This window comes from Sciurus vulgaris (assembly GCF_902686455.1).
Source record: "Sciurus vulgaris genome assembly, chromosome: 15".
NCBI lineage: Eukaryota > Metazoa > Chordata > Mammalia > Rodentia > Sciuridae > Sciurus > Sciurus vulgaris.
The window spans coordinates 90,259,768-90,278,969 of record NC_136476.1 but is presented as its reverse complement, the minus strand read 5'-3'; the positions used below and the strand labels follow the sequence as shown (position 1 = coordinate 90,278,969).

The 19,202-nt window shown below is 61.1% G+C and overlaps 5 protein-coding genes across 8 annotated transcripts; 1 reads left to right on the top strand and 4 right to left on the bottom strand.

The window, feature by feature from the left end:
• Positions 1-18: 18 nt before the first annotated feature.
• Positions 19-2,554, bottom strand: RNF224 (ring finger protein 224). The gene is made up of 4 exons (XM_079112874.1): positions 2,429-2,554; positions 1,945-2,137; positions 996-1,167; positions 19-702 (listed from the first exon to the last, which is right to left on the bottom strand). Exon 4 carries the CDS (start codon positions 699-701, stop codon positions 231-233), a length of 471 nt encoding a protein of 156 aa, XP_078969000.1. The 5' UTR covers position 702; positions 996-1,167; positions 1,945-2,137; positions 2,429-2,554; the 3' UTR covers positions 19-230.
• A 134-nt stretch (positions 2,555-2,688) lies between these two features.
• CYSRT1 (cysteine rich tail 1) lies at positions 2,689-3,840 on the bottom strand. Its single transcript, XM_079112876.1, has 2 exons — positions 3,713-3,840; positions 2,689-3,358 (listed from the first exon to the last, which is right to left on the bottom strand). The coding sequence occupies exon 2, from the start codon at positions 3,348-3,350 to the stop codon at positions 2,931-2,933; it is 420 nt and encodes a 139-aa protein (XP_078969002.1). The 5' UTR covers positions 3,351-3,358; positions 3,713-3,840; the 3' UTR covers positions 2,689-2,930.
• Positions 3,841-7,260: 3,420 nt separating this feature from the next.
• On the top strand, positions 7,261-8,234 carry RNF208 (ring finger protein 208; the record flags this gene model as incomplete). Its single annotated transcript, XM_079112860.1, has 1 exon — positions 7,261-8,234. The coding sequence occupies one exon, from the start codon at positions 7,261-7,263 to the stop codon at positions 8,062-8,064; it is 804 nt and encodes a 267-aa protein (XP_078968986.1). The 3' UTR covers positions 8,065-8,234.
• Positions 8,235-8,769: 535 nt separating this feature from the next.
• Positions 8,770-10,808, bottom strand: LOC306645597 (ring finger protein-like; the record flags this gene model as incomplete). The annotated part of the gene is made up of 2 exons (XM_079113500.1): positions 8,770-10,514; positions 10,739-10,808. 2 exons carry the CDS (start codon positions 10,806-10,808, stop codon positions 9,499-9,501), a joined length of 1,086 nt encoding a protein of 361 aa, XP_078969626.1. The 3' UTR covers positions 8,770-9,498.
• Positions 10,809-10,913: 105 nt separating this feature from the next.
• NDOR1 (NADPH dependent diflavin oxidoreductase 1) lies at positions 10,914-19,202 on the bottom strand. Of its 4 annotated transcripts, none has more exons than XM_079112785.1 (14): positions 18,992-19,202; positions 18,736-18,813; positions 15,349-15,446; positions 13,967-14,065; positions 13,784-13,885; positions 13,448-13,657; positions 13,023-13,144; positions 12,694-12,914; positions 12,509-12,616; positions 12,259-12,373; positions 11,989-12,135; positions 11,774-11,892; positions 11,604-11,698; positions 10,914-11,467 (listed from the first exon to the last, which is right to left on the bottom strand). In XM_079112785.1, the coding sequence occupies exons 1-14, from the start codon at positions 19,124-19,126 to the stop codon at positions 11,323-11,325; spliced, it is 1,794 nt and encodes a 597-aa protein (XP_078968911.1). In that variant the 5' UTR covers positions 19,127-19,202; the 3' UTR covers positions 10,914-11,322. The 4 variants fall into 4 exon arrangements, with proteins under 4 accessions (XP_078968911.1, XP_078968909.1, XP_078968908.1 ...); XM_079112783.1 differs by having other exon boundaries at positions 10,914-11,522; positions 18,992-19,200; XM_079112782.1 differs by having other exon boundaries at positions 10,914-11,522; positions 11,989-12,373.

Here is a 19,202-nt window from a genome sequence, read left to right as displayed (position 1 = left end):
GTGGGACGTCACCAGCCTCCTGCAGACTCTGCAGCACTGTGACCATAGGCCCTGACCTTAGGCTATGGCCTGTGGGCATTGCAGCTGGAGTGTCAGCATCATGCTGGGCCATATGGGGCTGTACCCAGGAGGCCGTGCCACAAAGTTGGGGGTGGACTCGTGTGTCCAACAGTCCAGTGCAGGCATGCTTGGGCAGCCGTTCCCCCCACAAGAGTGGGAATGGGCAGAGCTCAGACCTCGGGGCTGCCCTGGGGACTCCAACACAGGCTGCCACAGCCCCAGCAGCAGTGTCTGGGCCGGGGCAGGTGAGGCTGGGGGCCCAAGGAGGGGCACAGCGCCTCTGGCTGCCGAGTGACGGTGTCGCTGCCTTTGAAGGGGGTGGGCGGGTGGGGCTGCATCTTCAAGGGTTCCCGCTCAGCCCTGACCGCCAGGAAGGCAGCCAGGTCCAGGTCCAGCATGGCCACCCCTCCACGGGGTGTGGGTGTGCTCTGGCGGCACTGTGGACAGGGGATCCAGTGCTGTTCGTGGGCCAGGGTGTCCAGTTGCCGCACACATGCCTGGCAGAAGGTGTGACCACAGTAGAGGCGGCGGGGCAGGTGCCCAGAGAGGTCATAGGCCGAGTAGCAGATGACACAGTCGTCCCGCAGGGCCCCAGGGCCTGCCCCCTCCTCCAAAGCTCGGGGGCTCTCAGGCCGCAGCATCCTAGGGGAGGCGTGTAGGGAAGATGGCAGGAACAGGGGCACAGGTCACATCCCACACCCTCCTGTGTCTGTGACCACCTGGCAGGGGTGGGCACTAGCACTCGGAGTGTGTCCCAGAGCCCAGGAACCACCTGCAGGGTGGGCAGAACCCTCAAGGTGATCAAACACGCAGTCTGGGGGTGCCTCTGGTGTGTGGCTGGTGGCTGGTCGGCATCCTGTCCCCTTCCACCTGTGGCCCTCCTGTGCAACCCTGGCCCACCCCGCCCTGGCTGCTTCAGCCCAGGTCTTGCTTACCTGCTTCAGCTCCACTGGGTGGCTATGCCCAGTCAGAAGGTGGCCGGAGAAGCGGGGTGAGGACCCTGGGACTCCCCGCCCCGGGCGCGCGTCACTGGCCCTGGCAGCAGACAGGTGGTTGCTGCAGCAGGACCGGGCTCCTCTTTCGTCCACAAGGCACCTGCAACTGGATCTGATGCACCACCCCCTTGGTAGGAGGCAAGCTGACCCCTCCCCTTGCACACCACTCCCTTCCTGTCCGTCATAAACGCCAGCTAGGCCTGGCCTTGCAGTTCTTCCCCCAAAGCTCCCCTCCTCGAAGTGCACGCTCCCACAGCCTCCCCTCCCACACAGACTCCCCACCACAGCTTTCCTGTCTGGGCCTGGGACATGCCCAATCTTGGGTTCCCAGTTCATGTCATCTCCTCCAGGAAGGCTGCCCAGTGCCTTGCCAACTCAGAGCCCGAGGATCCCTGCTTCCCTGCAGTATCCCTTTAGGGGTCAACGTCCTTGTTCCTGTGTGACTCAGCCTCCCTGCGGGGCTGGGTCTAGGATGTTCCGGCTATGTGCAGCAGCCAGCCCTTTTGGCCACAAGGTGGCGCTCACACACCACGCGTGGCAGTCCCCTCACACAGGGACCATCCCAGGCCCCCCAGAAACACCCTCAGGGGCCTTTGCTCTTCTGGGGCCTTCAGGCCAGCTCTGGAAGCTTTGGTTCTGGGAGGTGTGGTGAGGGTGCCCAGTGACAAAGACCACAGGCACAACACAGTTGGGGGCACCTGGTAGGGTTCCCCACTAGGAGGAAGTCCAAGAACAGAAGTGCTCTTCTCCCTCCTGCCCACCCCTTGGCAGTCCGCTTCCAGGACTGGTCAGGCAGGTTTCCCTGCCTGGGAGCAGGGAGAGGGAGCCAGGCCCAGAGTAGAGTAATGACCTGTCCGCCCACGTGCACAGACCTCCACACACAACACACCTGCTTTGCCAGTCCTTATGTGCAGGGGAGGGCTGGCCACAGGGGACCCGTCTGTCTTGTGAGGCCAGCTTGACTTCCACCTCCTTGTGGTGCCATGTCTCTGCCCCACCCCGGAAATGTCAGGATGCCCACAGGGGAACTTCTCATACACTCCCTGCCCTGGTATCTAGCTCCTCACACGTGGACAGGCATCCTGCAATGGTGGACATGGGAAATGGCACCTGTGGCCCCTTCCTCCACCCAGCCCACTCCCTGCCTTGCCTTCAAGAAGCCCAGCCCTGGTGTGGGGCAGCAGGCAAACAGCACAGATCTGGATGTGCAGGAATTTTGATGTTTTGTGGGAAACCAGAAAAGCAACCTGGTTCAGACTGGGAGGTGACTCACAGTGGGCAGGGCTCCATCCTGACTCCTGGGCGTTGCTGTCCTGAGTGTTCACTCCCTGAAAACTGCCTGTACCAGCCCCTCCCTCCACCATCCTGCCAACCTCAGCTTTCTGCCTTTCTTGGGGCTCCTGCACCCCTAGAACCATGCATGGCATCCTCCTGCCATGTGACTCAGGAATGGACCCTGCTCAGGGTCTCAGCCTCAGGCCTAGGGAGTGCAAGGCAGCCTGGCCATCCCCTGGAGGCTGGGCGCCTGCTGCAGGGGCTGTGTGTGTGCAGAGTGTCCACATGGGAGAAGCTGCTGTCTTTGAGCCCGGGACCCTTCCCAAAGGGGCCAGCCGCAAAAGAGGGGTTGCTGGCACCGAGCTCACACTGCTTTATTGCCAGGGCCTTTCGGGAAGTGTCAGGAGTGTCCCTGTCACCATCAACATGACCAGTTTCCAGGACTTTGTTTGAAGGGCCCAGGCTGAGCCAGTCTTCCTGGTCCCAAGTGCCCAAGGTCCAGAGGCAGGAAGTGGTTGATGCTCATGACAGTGGCTGCCCCTAATGTCCAGCACCGCCTTGGCTGCTGAGCAAAGGCCTAGGCCCACAGCCTTACGTGGGCTATGAGACCACGCAGCAGCAGCTGTGACAGCGGCAGAAGCGTGGGCAGTGGCAGCAGGAGCAGCAGGGGCAGCAGCAGCAGTGGTGGGCGATGTCATCTCCACGCCCCACGGGTGGCAGGCCAGCATAGGTTAGTCCTCCCGGGCGCTGCCCACTGCCATAGGGGTTGCAGGGCTGTTTCCAGGCCTGCTGGCTCTGGTCTGGAGCAGCTCCCTTGGCCCCTTTGGGACCTGGGCCCTTGGTGGGTTGCAGGAGACAGGCTGGTTCTGGGGTGCAGGTCACCTCTGGCAGAGGCTGCATCTCTGAGGATGTGAACGAGGGACCCTCCTCTAATTGCTGCCCCAGGTCAGGCCGCAGGTGAGCCCGGGGGATGCTGATGTGGGCATATGGGTTCTTGACAACCATCTCATGAGGATCCATGGCATAGGCTGCAGGGGTGAATAGAGACGCGGACATCAGCTCAGGAAGGGGACCGTGGCCTCAGAGCCTGCAGCACAGGAAAGCACCCACCCAGGAGAGGCCTGCCTCATCAGGGGACTGCATCCCCGAGGCATCAGTGTCCACAGGTTTGGAGCCCTGTGTGTGCAAGACCCAGATGTCATGGAAGGCCAGAGTCTCCAGCTGTCACCCCCCCCCCCCCGCAAGTATTCTAGCCCTGCCCCTGGGATGGAGCTGGAAATGGAGTTAGGGAGGCTGGGAGACACAGTTGGGCTGGTCCAGGGAGGACAGGGGCTCTCCTGGGGTACCCTGAGTGCAGGTCAGAACCCACAGCCAGGACTCACCTGCAGGGGCAGTGGTGGCAGTCTGTCCTCTCGGTCCTCTCAGAGCCTGTGAGTGCAGTCTGGCAGCTCCCTTTTCCCTCCTGGGGAGGGGCGGGGCCCTGGGGTGGAGCTCAAAGATGGGGCTCCCAAGATCCCAAGAGGCCCTAGCAACTGGAGCACAGCAACCTGCCCACCCCGCATTCTCGGATAGGTGCGGCCACAGTTTGGGCTCTGAGGGGCACCGCCAACCTGGGGTGACTCAGGCAGGATGCATCCAGAGCATGCTCTGCACCCTGGATGGCTCACCATGAAGACCTGGGGTCATGGCCCCAGCAAGGAAGTGGCATCAGGTCCTCAGACCCTAGGGCCTGCAGGTGGTCTGGGGAATTCCTCAATGCCCCTACTGGGGCAGAGTTCCTCCCTGCCTACATCAGCTACTTGGGGATTTTCCACTTTTCTAATTAATAAAAAACGTTTGACATACAACTTGGTAGGTAAACCTTACTTATCTTACAGTTGGCCACAGAGACTTCAGACACAAGTGACATTGTTTTCTGCTTACTTCTGAAACTGCACTTTCCCTCCAGTTGGTGGGCTGGGTCAACCTGTCCCCAGCGCCCCATCTCTGGCCCTGGCCCCTTCCCGCCTCCGCAGCTTCGGCTCCCAGGTCTTTAGCGGTCACGCAGGGTCGTGGGGGTGGGGGTGACAATGGATGCAAGCCCTAGGGGCCCGGCTTGGCACTGGTGGGCTCCCCTGAACCCTACACCTGCAGAACTCACGCCGGGGAAGCACCAGGGACCAAATGGGAGGTGGTCCGCTGACCAGGGTGATGGGGTGGTCGGCGTGAGGCAGCCAGACCAGTCCGGACAGGAGTTCTGAACATCTAGAAAGTGCAGCCAACTGGGTCTGGGAACCCGGGCTTCGAAGAGGCAGAGGATGGGGACCCACTGCGCAGGCGTCTGAGGCCCCGCCCATCGCTCGTTCAGATCCCGCCCCTAGCGACAAGGCGGAGTGTTGCTCATGCGCAAACCGGCCGAGGTGCCCTGCGGAGACGATTCCCCAGAAGCCTCAGCGCTTCAGGGTTTCCCAAAAGACCCGGTTCGGGTACTTAGATACTCGGCTTGGGCCTCCCCGCGGGGCGGGGCGGGGCCTCTCTCAACTGGGCGGGGCCTCGAGCAAGGGGTGGAGTTGACGGCCCGGTACCTCCCCACGTGCGGAGCTTGGGAGCCCTCGGGTCAATGAGCAGAGCCTCCTGCCGCAGTGGGCTCTGGGCCCTCTGGCCGCAGCTGCCTCAGTTGCCCCACCGGCATATGCCAGGCCCCGTAATGCCGCCGCTTCTGCCGCACTCCTGCTCACTAGCACACTTCTCACGTCTGCTCGTGGAATGAGTCCAGGCGCGGGGACTGGGTCCCACAGAGCCACAAGGCAGGCCCTGCCTTGCTCCACAGGAACACCTTTCCTAGTCTGGCCTTAGAGAGGAGAGGGGCTGTGGTCCTGAAGGAGGCCTGGCTGGCTGGCTAGGGTCAGGCATGGACCCCGATCACCAAGTGGCAGCGCGCTACACGGCGGCCTGGCAGGGAGAGGGAATGGCCTTCCCGAGGCTCCCGACGCTCTGGGTCCCCAGCCCAGCAGTTACCCGCACATCCTGGGACCTCCTCTCACCCGAGGGGTCTCTCCTCACCCCACGGGTGTGCAGAGGGTGCAGCCCATGGAACAGGGAAGCCCACTGAGGGGAAAACAGGAATGGGCCTCTCTGCTGGGTGGGGTCAGGTTGGCACACAACCGAGTGACGATGGCGTGCCTTCCTTCTGACCTGATGGGATGCCAGAGGGCCGCTCCCGCCTTGGCAGGTGAGTGTCCTCGGTGCGCTGCCCTCCACCCAACAAGTGAACTGCCCAACTATCCAGCCATCTTCAACCTTCCGCACACGCTCACCCCACCCCTCGGCCCACCCCTCCTCCAAGTCTCCGGACCCCGGAACTCCCTTGGTCCATCCCTGTCGTATCTGCTTGCCCTCCTCATGCTCATCCCTCTTGAAGTCACATCCCTCTCTGAGCTGTCCAGTACTGGGCGCACGTGGGTGCGCGGATGAGCAGGACACGAGGCAATTCCACGAACCGAGTGGAAGGACAAGTAGAGACCATACTCCGGGGGTCACGTGAGGGCAGGCACAAGGTGGGCGCTGGGTGGGACCCAGCTTTCCTGGAAATCCCTCGCGGGCCCCCTCTCCTCCTCCCTACTCGGGGCATTGTGAGACCTCGAAATGTCAAGGAAAAAATGATTTTCCTTCCAGAGGTGGTGGGAGGTTGCCAGGACCCAGGGTCAGCCAGCAGGGGAGGGGAGGACTGGGGAGCAAAGTGGAGGTCCTGACCCGTACGCAGCTTACAGGGGGGCGACCCCAGGAGCGGCGCCAGGCCTGGAGCCGATTGAGGGGCGGCGGAGAGACTGGCCCCGCCCCGCGGACCCCGCGCGGGTCCCCAGACGGGGGGTGGCGCTGCGGGCGCGGGCGGGCGCCGCGCGCACTGCGGTCCCCGCGCCTCCGCCGCAGAGCGCGCCACGCTCCGCACGCACCTGCCGCCGCCGCCGCCGCCGCCGCCGCCGCGCTGAGCCCCGCGCCCCGAACCCTGCGCCGGCGCCCCTGGGTGCCGCCCGTGCCCGCCATCGCCCGAGGTCGCCGCCGGAGCCGCCCGAGCCGCCCGAGCCTCCCGAGCCACCCGGCCAAGGCGCGGGCGCCGCATCCGGGCCTGCCTTTGAGACAACCTCTGCGGCGGCGGCGCGGCCCGGGGACGCCAGGCTGGGGCAGGTGAGCGGGGGAGGGGCGGGGTCCGAGGCACTGCCCCGACCCACCCTGGCAGGGTCGGCCCTCCGGACCCAGCTTTCGGCCTCGGAGGCGGGGACTGGGGAGGGGGCTGGGTCCAGTCCCGCGGAGGGCGGGTTCTACCGCCCAGGTCAGGGTCAGAGGTCGGGCGCCCGTCCTTTGTGCAGGCTGGGGGTGAGGGCGAGGTGGGAAAGGGCCAGGGTGCTCCCTCACGCTGTTTCTCACCTTCAGCTCGGGCCTGGTGCAGGCCTCTCCTCTGGTCGTGCCGCGGAGCCTGCCGCCCAGGTCCTCCTGCAACCAGTGCCCAGGCTAGCTGCCTTCCCTGGGCGCCCTGTCCTGGAGCCATGGGGCCCACCTAGCCCCTGCCTGCCCCGATGTCCCGGCCCAGGGATTGCTGACCTCGGCTGCCGGGGGGGCTCTCCTCACGCCCCCTTGCCAGCCTCAGCAGCCAGCGACCCTGGGTGAGCCCCTGGGTCAGACCTCCAGCCCAGGGCGGTCTCCCACACCTCCCTGTCCCCGTCTGCCTCCCCCACCCCCACCCCTTCCTCCTCCTCCCAGGACTGGACCAGAGAAGCCACTGTGGCCACTGGGCGGGGGCCTGCCCCCCCAGCTCTCACCGGCTGTCCCTAGGAGTCCACGGGGCAGCCGGCGTCCCCACCAGGCCTGGCAGGACCAGGATGCTGCTCCCTCTCTTCCACCCCGTCCAACACCCTCTCCTGCCCGAAAGTCCAGTCTGACTGCAGACAGCCGGATGCCGACTGACCCTGGGCCCGAGGTGGGCAGTGGCTGGCCGGGCCTCCTCATGTCCTGCCTGAAGGGCCCACATGTCATCCTCAAGATGGAGGCCATGAAAATTGTCCATCCTGAAAAGTTCCCTGAACTCCCGGCAGCTGCCCCCTGCTTCCCACCTGCACCCAGGCCCACTCCCACCCTGGCACCCAAACGTGCCTGGCCCTCTCACACAGAGATCATTGTCAACCAGGCCTGTGGGGGGGACATGCCTGCCTTGGAAGGGGCCCCCCACACCCCACCCTTGCCACGGAGGCCCCGGAAGGGCAGCTCTGACCTGGGCTTCCCCCGAGTGGTGGCAGCGGACGAGGTCATCGTGAATCAGTACGTGATTCGGCCTGGACCGGCTGCCTCTGTGGCTTCTTCATCAGGGACTGGGACGGTGGCAGCAGGTGAGCCCCTGGAGTGCCCCACCTGTGGGCACACGTACAATGTCACCCAGCGGCGGCCCCGAGTGCTGTCTTGCCTGCACTCCGTGTGTGAGCAGTGCCTGCAGATTCTCTATGAGTCCTGCCCCAAGTACAAGTTCATCTCCTGCCCCACCTGCCGCCGTGAGACTGTGCTCTTCACTGACTATGGCCTGGCTGCACTGGCTGTCAACACGTCCATCTTGAGTCGCCTGCCTCCTGAGGCACTGACTGCCCCATCCGGGGGCCAGTGGGGGGGTGAGCCTGAGGGCAGCTGCTACCAGACCTTCCGGCAGTACTGTGGAGCTGCGTGCACCTGTCACGTGCGGAACCCGCTGTCCGCCTGCTCCATCATGTAGTGCCCACTTGCCCACCACTGCGTGCCAGTCCTCGCTCAATGCTGCTTCAGGGAACTGGCCCTACCCTGTTGCCCGCTGACCCTTCCTCACCCACCATGGCTTCTGGCCCCACCCCGCGTGGCATTGTCGCTGCAGCCAACTTTGCCATTAAAACTCTTTGCCAAAGTTTATACCTGTCCCCTGGACTGGAGCTTGTCCCTGTGGGCTATGCCCAGACTTGGGCACTAGGGTGGGCACCTGCCAGGAGGAGGTCAGGCTCTGCTCAGGGTTGGTCTCTGCTCACTGGGGCCAGGCTGGGTGAGCATGCCCCTCGGGAGGGCGAGGTCTGGCTGTGAACATGTGTGTAGACCCCCTCATGTTGGTGCAGAAGGGCTGCTAGTGTGCACCACAAGGGCTGTGTGGCAGGTGTGCAGAACTGGGCCAGCCAGGCAGGCTAGGGCCTTCCCTTGGCATCAGCCAGTGGCTGTATGGAGGAGAGCTTGCCTGGTCCTGAGTGCCTGTGCAGCTCTACCAAGGCTGTGTGGGAACGGCCTTTGGGTCAGTTATGAGTAGAGGTCTACAGCTGGTGAAGACCGTGGTGAGAGTACAAGGACTCAGGCGTCCCTGTCTTGACACCTGGACCACTTGGGTTTGTAGGAAGTACCTTCACAGGATGCAGGGATAGGGCACAGGAGCCTGGATGGCAGAGATGGAGTAACAGCAAGGACAGGCACGGTAACAATGGCATTAGCAGCGACTGTTTATTGAAAGCCAGTCATGCCAGGCACAGCACTCTGCACACAGTGCTGGGCTCACGTGTATCACCAACAAGCTGTGAGGTAGGCCACAGCTGTGCCCTTGTTCAGGCAAGGGCCTGAGGCTTGGAGGAGGGAGGTGGTGCAGTCCGGCAGGCAGAGCTGGGGCTTGGGCCCAGCACTCCTTGAGCTCCAGGGCCTGGGTGGGCCCTTGTTTCTTGCAGCACACATCTAGTGGTGGTACCCTGGATGTTCCAGGCCACCCCTCTGGTCCTGGCCCAGGTTGGGTGTGTACAGTGTAGGCTTCTCCCACTGGCCACCCTGACCTTCAGGGACACACACTGGCCCTTATCTGGAACACAGGGTGGGCAAGCCTGTCTCCCCAGGGAACAGACTCGCTGCCAGATCTGTGTTCACATTCACATCTGCCTGCTCAGTTGGGCCTTGGAAGGGGGAAGTGTGGCCCACTGTGTGCCCATGGCCAGCCTATCCCTTACAAGCATGTGGGATCCTGCTCACAGACATTCCTGCTGGGCTGGCCTCCTCTAGCAGCTGTCCTTGGCATGATGTCCTCAGGCTCAGAGTCGGATCACAGGTTGGGCGGGCTCTCTGAGGAAGTTGGGCTTCTAGGAAGCCCTGGGTCCTGGTCTTGGGTTCAGTGATAGCAGGTGTGGACTGGAGGCCATTTCCTGGGCTCTGCTCAGGGACCAGAGTGGTCCAGGAGCATGAAGAGCAGCCCCAGCAGCATGAGTGGCATGAAGATGAGCAGCAGCCCCAGCAGCTCAAGCGTCAGCAGACTTAGCAGTGCCAGGCGGCGAGCACAGGGCCCTCGCTCCCGCAGTGCCCACAGCCAGGTGCCCAGGCGGGGCGGGCAGGGCAGGAAGGGCAGGCAGCCCCGGCCACCCACAGGCCCTGCCAGGAAACGCAGCTGGTAGCGGTGCTCAAGGGAGCCCCAGGGCCCAGGGCTACGGAGGGTAGGTGCTGGGGGTGAAGGAGGTGGTGGGCACTGGGGCCCATCAGCCTGAAGCAGCTCCTCCTGCAGTCGGCAGATCTCCCACTCCAGCATGGGCGTCTTCTGGCGACACAGCGGGCAGCGCACACGACCCAGGTCAGTACTGGGGGTGGTGCCCAGCAGCTGGTGCAGGCAGCCCACACACAGGCCATGTCCGCAATTCAGCAGAGCCAGGTGGTGCTGCCCAGTCCCATAGGGCTCTGTGCAGATAGGGCACTCCTCCCCCACACCCCCTTCCTGCTCTTGTTCTGTTGGCAGGGCCCAGGTGCCAGCTCGGGCTCTGATCCCCAGCAGAGGCTCACTGTCGGGAGTCCTGGCACCCCGGGGGGCCCTGAGATCATTCCTTTCATCTGCTGGGGGCCGGCAAGGTGGGTCCAAGTGCTCAGTGCCCAGAGAGGCCCAAGATAGACTGGCAGACCTAGAGCTGTGCTCACTGAGGCCCACGGTGGGGACCCCAGGGCAGAAATCAGGATGGATGGAAGGGGACTCCAGCCTGGCCGAGGCAGTCGTGGGGTGAGTCTGTGGCCCTCGGGTCTGGGCAGGGTCTGCACTCCACCCGCTGTTTCGTAGGGGCACTGACCTCCAGTCGCACCTCTGGGCTTGCTGGCCCCAATGGGAGTAAACTTCGTATGGGCCGCTGCTGCGTGCAGCTCCAGGTGGCTCCACAGCCCAAGCGGGGTCCCTCCAGAGAGCACAGACAAACACTCCTCAGCTCCTCGTAGACGTGGACTCCTCCCACAGGGTGCCCCTCCTAGAGTCAGGGCCCCGCCCAGGGGCGGGACTGCACGCCTGGCCCCTCGGCGCCCCGCTCCCAGTCCCAGCGCCTCCTCGTGGTTCTGGAGGACCTGTTGCTTGGTAGTTGGTGGTGGAGCAGGGCTGGGGCTGAGTTCAAGACCTTAGGTACAAGTGTGCAATGGCAGGCGCTCACCATCCAGGTACAACACCCTAGTACAAGGGTGCTCAGGAAGACAGCTGACCAATGGCTTAAGAGTGCCCATACAGGTGCATGTGCCAGGAAAGGGTCATCCCCAGTTCAACCCGTGCAGAGGAGCTGTGGCCCAGCCACCACCCACAGCACCAGGAAGGTAGAAAAGCACACATGGTGCAGCTGTCCAGAGGCCATGTTTATTGCCAAGGTTTCCAGGATCAGCAAAGGATCTGCTTCTCAGAAAGTCAGGGGGTCCTGGTGGCCTCCAACCATAGCCCAAGCTCTGTGGGTGCTGCAGGGTGACCAGAATAGCATGGTCGCTGCAAGCTACAGAGGGCAGTGGAGCCCTCACAGGCTCCTGGTACCCATCAGGGTGGGGCCTTCCTGACGCACTGCACCAGGCCAGGGCACCAACCTGATAGGGAAATGGGATCGGGTGGTACAAGTGAGAGGAGCCAGTGGAGTCAGTCAAGGCTGAGAGTGTGGGGCCCTGGGTCCCCTGGAGTGTGGCTGTGTGTAAGGAGGGCCCTTTGAGCCAGCTGAGGTCTGGGAGCCCCAGCCCTGGTCTGATATGGCTCCAGGACTCAGGTATCAAACAGGGTCAAGAGGTGACAACTGGCCCCTTGGCTAGGTGGCTCCTCAGGCCCAGGTCTCAGTCTGGAAGCGCAGTGTCCGCTGGAGTCTGGCAAGGAAGGTAGCTGCACTGGGGTGGGAGAGCCCACCCTCCTCCTGGAAGATGGACATCAGTGCTTCCGTGACATCTGCTGGCATGTACTTAGCATTCCTGGAGGGGCAGCAGAGGACTCAGTGCGGTGGGACCCTCAGAAGGCTGGACCCGTCCCAGCACACCGTGACTAGGGCTCACCCGGCCAAATAGAAGTAGGCGCCACGGTGCTCCAGCAGCTCCCAGACCAGCGGTCCTCGCTCCCTGAGTCGGTGCTGCACGTACACTTTCTGCCCCTGTCGGCAGGGTAGCAGGGTCTAAGTCTAGACCCTCTTCTCTCCTGTCCTGCCCTGGCTCCTGGGCACACCCACCTGCTCCCGGGAAAAGGCTGTGACCAGAGTCAGGCAGCCCCTCTTCTCCAGTTCCTGCCACTCAGCTGCCCAGTAGAAGTCTTGGTCCCGCCAGCGGCAGCCAAAAAACAAGAAGTTTCCTGGAGAACACAAAGGGGGCCTCGAGACTGGACACAGGCCTGTAGGATCCAGTCAAGCCAGCCCATGGTGACACTGCCCTGGAACTCCGCACTCACCAGTCTGGCCCTGGGCCACGCGTTCCTGAACAGCTGCTCGGAAGGGGGCCACGCCAGTGCCAGGCCCCACCATGATCACAGGTGTGTCTGGTGTCTCTGGGAAGGCCAGGCCCCCAGGTCGCACCCACAGAGGTACCTGGACAGGTCCTGCCACAAAAGAGGTGGCATAAAGGGCAGAAAGGACCAGACTGCCCAGCCCTGACTGTGGCACAGGAAGGCCTGGGGGCCTGGGCTGCATCCCGACCCTCACCTCCCAGGAGCAGGAGTCACCTTTCTCCGGGTCCAGGGATGCCAGCCAGGAGGAGCAGAGACCCCGGCGGGGCTCCCTGAGGCGTGTCTGGTACTGCACCACAGCCACAAGGATCTGGAGCCTCCCAGGATGAACCTGGCGAACAGAGGTGCCTGTGCTAGGCCACTCCTGCCCACTACCCACTCCAGTCAGGAGCAGTCCATCTCCTGTCAGGGTGTGGCCCCTGCCCAAGTTCTCGGGCCAGTCCCTGCTCTGCCTGCCAGGCCTCACCAGCAGGGAGGAGGCGATGGAGAAGGCCCGCGGCCGGATCTGCGGGATGAGGTCCAACAGGTAGTCTGGGGGGATGGCACCCGCTGTGTGTGGGAAGTCACACAATACCTGGACAGAGAGAGTCTCAGCAGAGCCACAGTGTGACCATGGCTCAGGGCTCTGTGGCCCCCCACCGACCTGCCCACCTCCAGGATGGTCCTGCGAGGCCGGCTGCAGTACTCGCAGAGATCTTCCTGGCCTTGGGCAGAACTGAGCTCCAGCAGCTTCTCTCGCTCCAGCTTGTGCGGGGAGAGACAGGCCAGGAGCTCAAAGAAGGAGCGACGAGGCACGCTGGCAATATCCAGGTACTGGGACACAAGGTGCCACACGGAACAGGGCTGGGGCAGTTCTGGTGGGCAGGGGACATCTGCAGTGGAAGCAGAAGACCTTGGTGCACTGGAGCCTCAGGTGGGGACCTGGATGTGGGAGGCAGAGTGGGCAGCCACCGCTGAGGTCTGCCTGGCACAGGGCTCACCTAGCTCCTGTGGCTGTAGCATGAAGTACTGTTTGGGGTCCAGGCCCAGCACTTGGCAGAACTGCTGGATGTGGGCGGCTGAGTTTGAGGGCTGAATCAGGACCACATCCCCTGGAGCAAAGCTGTGGGAAAGCCACCAGGGCTGTGGAGATGGGGCAGGAAGGGCAAGGGGCAGGGGATGTACACTTGAGGGGAATATGTAGGGGCTCAGGAGACTGCAGAGGAAGGAGGCAAATGTCTAGGGAGGGTTGGGAGTCCATGGGCAGAGACCTCCCTGCTGCTAAGCCTTCTCCCCAGCTTTAGCAGACCCTTCTGAACCCCAGATTCACTGCTCACCATTGCCCTGCCCATCTTGGCTTCCAGGAAACCTAGGTACCTTGTCCCTCTTGCCTGCCTGGGGTCTCAGGCTTGCTCAGAACGCCCACCTGATGCCAGAGTCTGTGATGTCGAACTCAATCAGCCGAACATCCTGGAAGTGTGAGGGACCTGTGACCCTCTGGTTGGTGACCATGGGTGCCAGGAAGGGCTGGGACTCTGATGGGGGTCCCAGAGACTCTGGGCTGGCTAGGCACGATTCCTTGGAGCCTGGGTTGGGGGCCTCCTGGATGAACTGGAGGGTGAACTTGGAGGGTAAGCTGTGGGCAGGGCAGAGACATCAGGCCATGGCCTTCCCTCCCAGGGGTAATATACCCACACCAGAGGGGACCAGGGTGAGGTTCCTGGCCAGGCCCAGTCTGTGGCACCTCCAGGCCCAAACTCACGGGACTCCAGGGGGGATCACAGGGAGGTCAAGGGGCACTGGGTACAACCTCAGCACCTTTTCCCACAGGTCTCCCAACCAGGGGTCGATGGTGGCATCGGGCCTGGGAGAGAACACAAGTGTTGTCAAGGACAGTGGCTGGCCTGCTGGCCAGAACCCCAGGGGCACCACCATCCATGCTCACCCCAGCTCATGCTGGTCATCCCCCAAGCACATGGGCAGGAGGGCACTGCCCCCAAGCTGCAGCAGCCGGCGGTGCAACTTCTTGGCCACAAAGTTGAACCTGTGGATACGGCGAGGCTGACCCACTGGTTGGGGCAGAAGGGCCTCCCTCAGGTGGAGATACCCCACACTGACTACAGCACCAGAGGGGGCAGGGTTTTGACATACCAGGGACACAAGGAGACAAGCCACCATAGGTGCCATGAACAGCAGGGCCTTGCAATGCCAAGAGACCATGTGGGGGAGACACAGCTTATCTCCAAGTGGGGACTGAAGACCACCAAGGCCTCCAGGTTCTGCCAGAGGCCTTGAGTTGCAGGGAGGAGCAGAGGTCCTCCTGGAGGCTGGTTCATTTCTCTTTGGTTTATAAAGGTACAACTAGACCTCGTAACAATTCAACCTCCAGGGACCACGCTGGCAGCTGGGGCTCCCTTCCCACTGCCCTGGTGTGTGTTCACACTGCCAAGGAACAAGATGTCCCCCGCCCAGCTGGTCACATGGTCACGGAGTTCCCATTCTCTCCCCTTCACTTAGAGACTAAGAACTCCACTAGGCACACAGCTTCTGGGGGTATCAGAATGGCATGTGGCACTGTACAGCCCTGGGTCCCTTGCACAGGAAGTTTTCAAAACCTTGGTGTCATAAGATGCCATCTGCACCATCAAACACAAACCCCTCATCATCTCCTTAGGAAAGGATGCAAAGTAACACCACTTCTTACTTAGGGACAGTGGCTGTGTGTCACAAAAATGCTGTAAGAGGAAAGCCAGTGGCCATGCTCCTGCCAGGTGAGCACGCACAGTGAGCTGCCATCTCAGAGCTCTTTCCAAATCTGAAACCTCACAGTATGTGTTTCCTACCTAGTTTTTGTTTTGGTACTAGGCATTGATCCCAAGGGCGCTTAACCACTGAATCACATCCCCAGCCCTTTTTATTCTGAGACAGGGCCTCGCTAAATTGCTTAGGACCTTGCTCAGTTGCTGAGGCTGGCTTTGAACTTGTGATCCTCCTGCTTCAGCCTCCTGAACCACTGGGATTATAGACATGCACCACTGTGCCCGGCCTGCTTCCTACCTGGTGAGAAGCAGGACCAGGCTGATCTCTGCTGAAGTTACCACATTTTGGGATGTGATGCTGACTGGTCTGAGCCTTGGCCTGGCTCTGTAGTGCTGTGTTGCTCTGCCTGCTTCCTGTCTGTCCCTCCCCTACTGTGAGGATCAGAGTGCCCATGTGACCTGGAGGTTGGGTTGCCTATCAATCCACCAGGGCACCTCTCGCTTGACCTGGAGAACTGTCCCTGTCAGGCCAGAGTACTAGCTGGTGTGCTCATTGGCCCCTACTCACTTGGCGTAGGCGGAGTCCCCAAGGCCCACGACGGCAAAGTCCATCTGACACAGGGAAGTGGACGGCAGGTTTTTCCGGAATATAAACCTCCAGAAGTTCTACAGGCACAGGAAACCCACGTCAGGGCCCCGACCTCTAGGCTGACCCTGTGGCAGGGAGGGTATCAGGAAGGGGAAGAGGACTGGGTAGGGCAAAATGGGACAGGACATCTGACTGAAGGGCAGGCCTGGGCTGGCCTGCAGGACGAAGGGGTGCCTGGGAGGAGCAGGGCTGCCTGCCAGTGGGAGGCAGCACCGCTGTGAGCTTCAGCCTTCCCGGAGCACCCCTTCTGCTCGCTGCTGAAGACCTTCATTCTTAAAACAACAAAACTATTTTTATTCTATCAGGATGAGAAAAAACTTTGGAAAATGTACAGTTGTAAAAGAGTAAAACTACTCCCTTACTACCTCTTACTCACGAAAAGGTCAGGTGGCATGGCTGCCCCGCTCTGACCCCTCTGCTCTCTGCAGTCAGGCCTCCCATCACACCACAAGTCCCAAGCCAGTTCTCAGCCTGAGGCCGAGTGTGGGCCTGCTTGGTCACTCCCCTCAGGCCTGAGAAGCCGGAGCCACATGCCTGCTGCCCTCTGTCCCTATCAGCCACTGGTGCATGCTTTGTCCCCAGAAGCAGCACCCACATGGAATGCCTTGCTGCCCCCTTTGCAGTTGGCATGGCCCTTCCCAGGCATAAAGCTACCGTCTCAGGCTGGCAACTTGCCCTCCAGACTGGGGACATTGTACCACTCTCCATGATCATCCCTCCTCCCGCCCCCTCTCATTCTCGGGCTCCGGGAGGAGCTTCCAGGCCTGCCTTTTCCTTGTTACGCTATCTGGCACGATTCTTCAGCTGTATCTCCCGGTCTTTACAGGCCTTTCCTGGGGTCTCCAGCTCTGCTCCTGAGTTCCATTTGTCTCTCCAGGGCCCTGCCTTTTACTGCTTCAATGTATGGTGGTGTTCTGTGGTCTACCTATACTTGAGAAACTGATGAGAGACCACGGGACTCTTGTCACCCAGTGGATTTTGCCACCAGGGGATGAGCAGGGCCCTGGCTGCTTGACTGCAAGGTTCTCAATGCGGAACCAGCAGGGGCCAGGGCTGTCCTGTCCAGCAGCCACTCAGACGGCCCCAATTCCTGCTGCCATTCCCCATTCTGGCTCTCTGTCCAGGACGCTCTTCTCTGGTCATCTCGATTCTGGTGTGACCATCACCTCCCTGGTGCCCCTGGCTGCCCTGACACCTTGACGCCCAGGCCTGGGAAGCCTTCCTTCTCCTCTCCTCTCCCTGGCCCTGCGCCTGCCCCGCCCACCACAGCTCCTGCCATCCTCCCAGTGCTCCTTTTCTGTTGTCTCTCTGTCCGTGGGGACACCGCTCGGTCTCCTCGGCTGTGCACAGGCCTTATCCCAGCCTCCCCACGGCATCTGTCTCCCCTCTACCCTTCTAGCCAGCACTTAGCATGCCGGGGCTCTCCTGTCTTATAAACGCTCTCTTTTAAACTCCTTAGCCCTTGCACAGCCAGAAAGTGTTTTCTAACTAAGGTCTAGACATTCTCAGAACGATCCTCCCTTGGAGCTGGGCTGTGGCTCAGAGGAAGAACACTTGCCTGGCATGTGTGAGACACTGGGTTCAATTCTGAGCACCGCATATAAGTAAATAAATAAAAAATAAAGACTCATCAACAACTTAAAACATTAAAAAAAAAAGTTTAAAAACTTTTAAAACTTCTTCTTCCCACCCACTCCCTGATCCTGTTATGGGTCTTCTCTCCCTGCAAGTCATTGCAACTGCTCTCCCTGATGACCACCAGCAACCCCAGGGACTCCCTCCCAGGCCTATTTCTGGACCTCTGTGTGGCTTTGAGGCTACCGCCCTACTTGAAGCCCTCACTTGCCCACCCTGGACCTTGGGGAAGGTGCTCTCCATCTCCTTACTGCCTGGCTGCATCCCATATGCCCATGGTTTGTGCTCTGTTCAGGATGGCAGTCCTAGGGAGGGAAGGGGCTTCCTTTTCTCAGACCTCTCTATTTTTTGGGGGGAGGTACTGGGGATTGAACTCAGGGGCACTTGAACACTGAGTCACATCCCCAGCCCTGTTTTGTATTTTATTTATAGAGACAGGGTCTCACTGAGTTGCTTAGCGCCTCACTTTTGCTGAGGCTGGCTTTGAACTCACAATCTTCCTGCCTTAGCCGCCTGGGCTGCTGAATTACAGGCATGCACCACTGCACCTGGCTCAGACCTCTTCAACACTGGCTTCACCCCAGGACCCTCCTGGAGCTTGAGACCTACGTGCACTTCCCCAGATGTCTCTAGGCACTTGGCCCCACCATGTTGTCTTTCTGCAAGTGGAGCTACCATCCACCCTGGTTCCTGAGCCCAAATCCCTGCTGTGATTACACTTTCTTTCTCATCCTCCAGTTCCCTTCCATTACAAGTCCTGTTGACTTTACCTTCTTAAACTCTCTGGAATGTGTCCACTTTGCTCTGCTCTCTGCCATCACCCCACTTCAGATCACCAGCTTCTCTTGCCTGTGCTGTGATCTCCTGGCATTTTCTTGGCCCCCTACAGACAGATGGTGTTCTTGCCAGAATTTGGGTGTGACTGTATCAGTCTCACAGTCTCCAAGGGGCTTTGTCTCAACCCATTTCAAACCATTTAAGGTGGCTGCCCAGTTCTTCGAATCGGCAGACTTCCTGCCTCTCCTCCCCTTCTCTCTTTCCCAGTGCTGTCCTGGCTTGGCCATCATGAGTTGTCTTCTGCTCTTCACATGGGCTAGATATTCCTTCTCTGCACAGGCTGTTTCCTCTTCCCTGTCCAGTCCCATTCATCCCAGGACTCAACCTATACTCTTTCCTTCCACAGAGTTCTGCTCAAGGCTTTAGGCTCCCACAGCATCTGACACTTTCCCCAGCAGCAGGCATTTCCAGGCACTGTAGCAGTCCATTAAACCTACTGTTTCTGCTAGTGTGTAGGTAGAAAAGCGACTACTGGGTTTACAGCTGGATTTCCAGCAAAAGTTGGTGCCAAGAATATAATATATGCTCAGAAGGTGATCAAAGAATTAAATGTACCCTGAAAGCTGCACAGTCTAGAGATCCACACAAGATTCAGCCCAGATTCCTATGTAGCTTTGAAAACACAAACAGGTAAAATGGAGAACAAGGCTATTTGGTGGCTGTGAAGTTTGTTAGAGGACAAGCAGAGTTCCCATCAGTTCCACTCAAGGATATTCTCAAATCCACATCGAATGTGCACCTGCTATGAAGGGCAGCTATTTATTGTGCTTCTTGAACTCCGGGCAACGAAAACGCGGGGTGAGGGTGGAGGGAGCTTTATCAGGTCGCTCTTACCTTCATGTTGTCAGGAGGGTCTCCTTGCCCAGTAGTCGCACAAACAAATATCACCAAGGGCTCCCTGATCAGATTGGCCTCAACGAAAAGACACAGATGTAAGACCGTCACCGTCAGGCACGCACCCGACCGGCCCCATCTCCTTCCCTCAGGCGGCAAGGGCGAGGCCCGGTGCCAAGCCTCCCCTCCGCCTACACCCGCCGGCAGGGCACGCGCCCAGGCGCGGAGGGCGTCCCGCCGCGGCCGCCGGCCTCACCACGGCATACGAGTCCAGCGCCTGCACGCGGCAGCCCAGCCGCCGGCGCTGCGCCTCGCGGCCCAGCCTCTCCGCCACATCCTGGGCCGTGCCGGTCTGGCTGCCGAAGAGCACCAACAGCCGCGGAGCAGGCATCGTAGGGCGCCGGGAGCCCCGCCGCAGGAGCCGGCCCGGAAGTCGCTGCGGACTCCCGCTTCCGCCGTCGACTCCC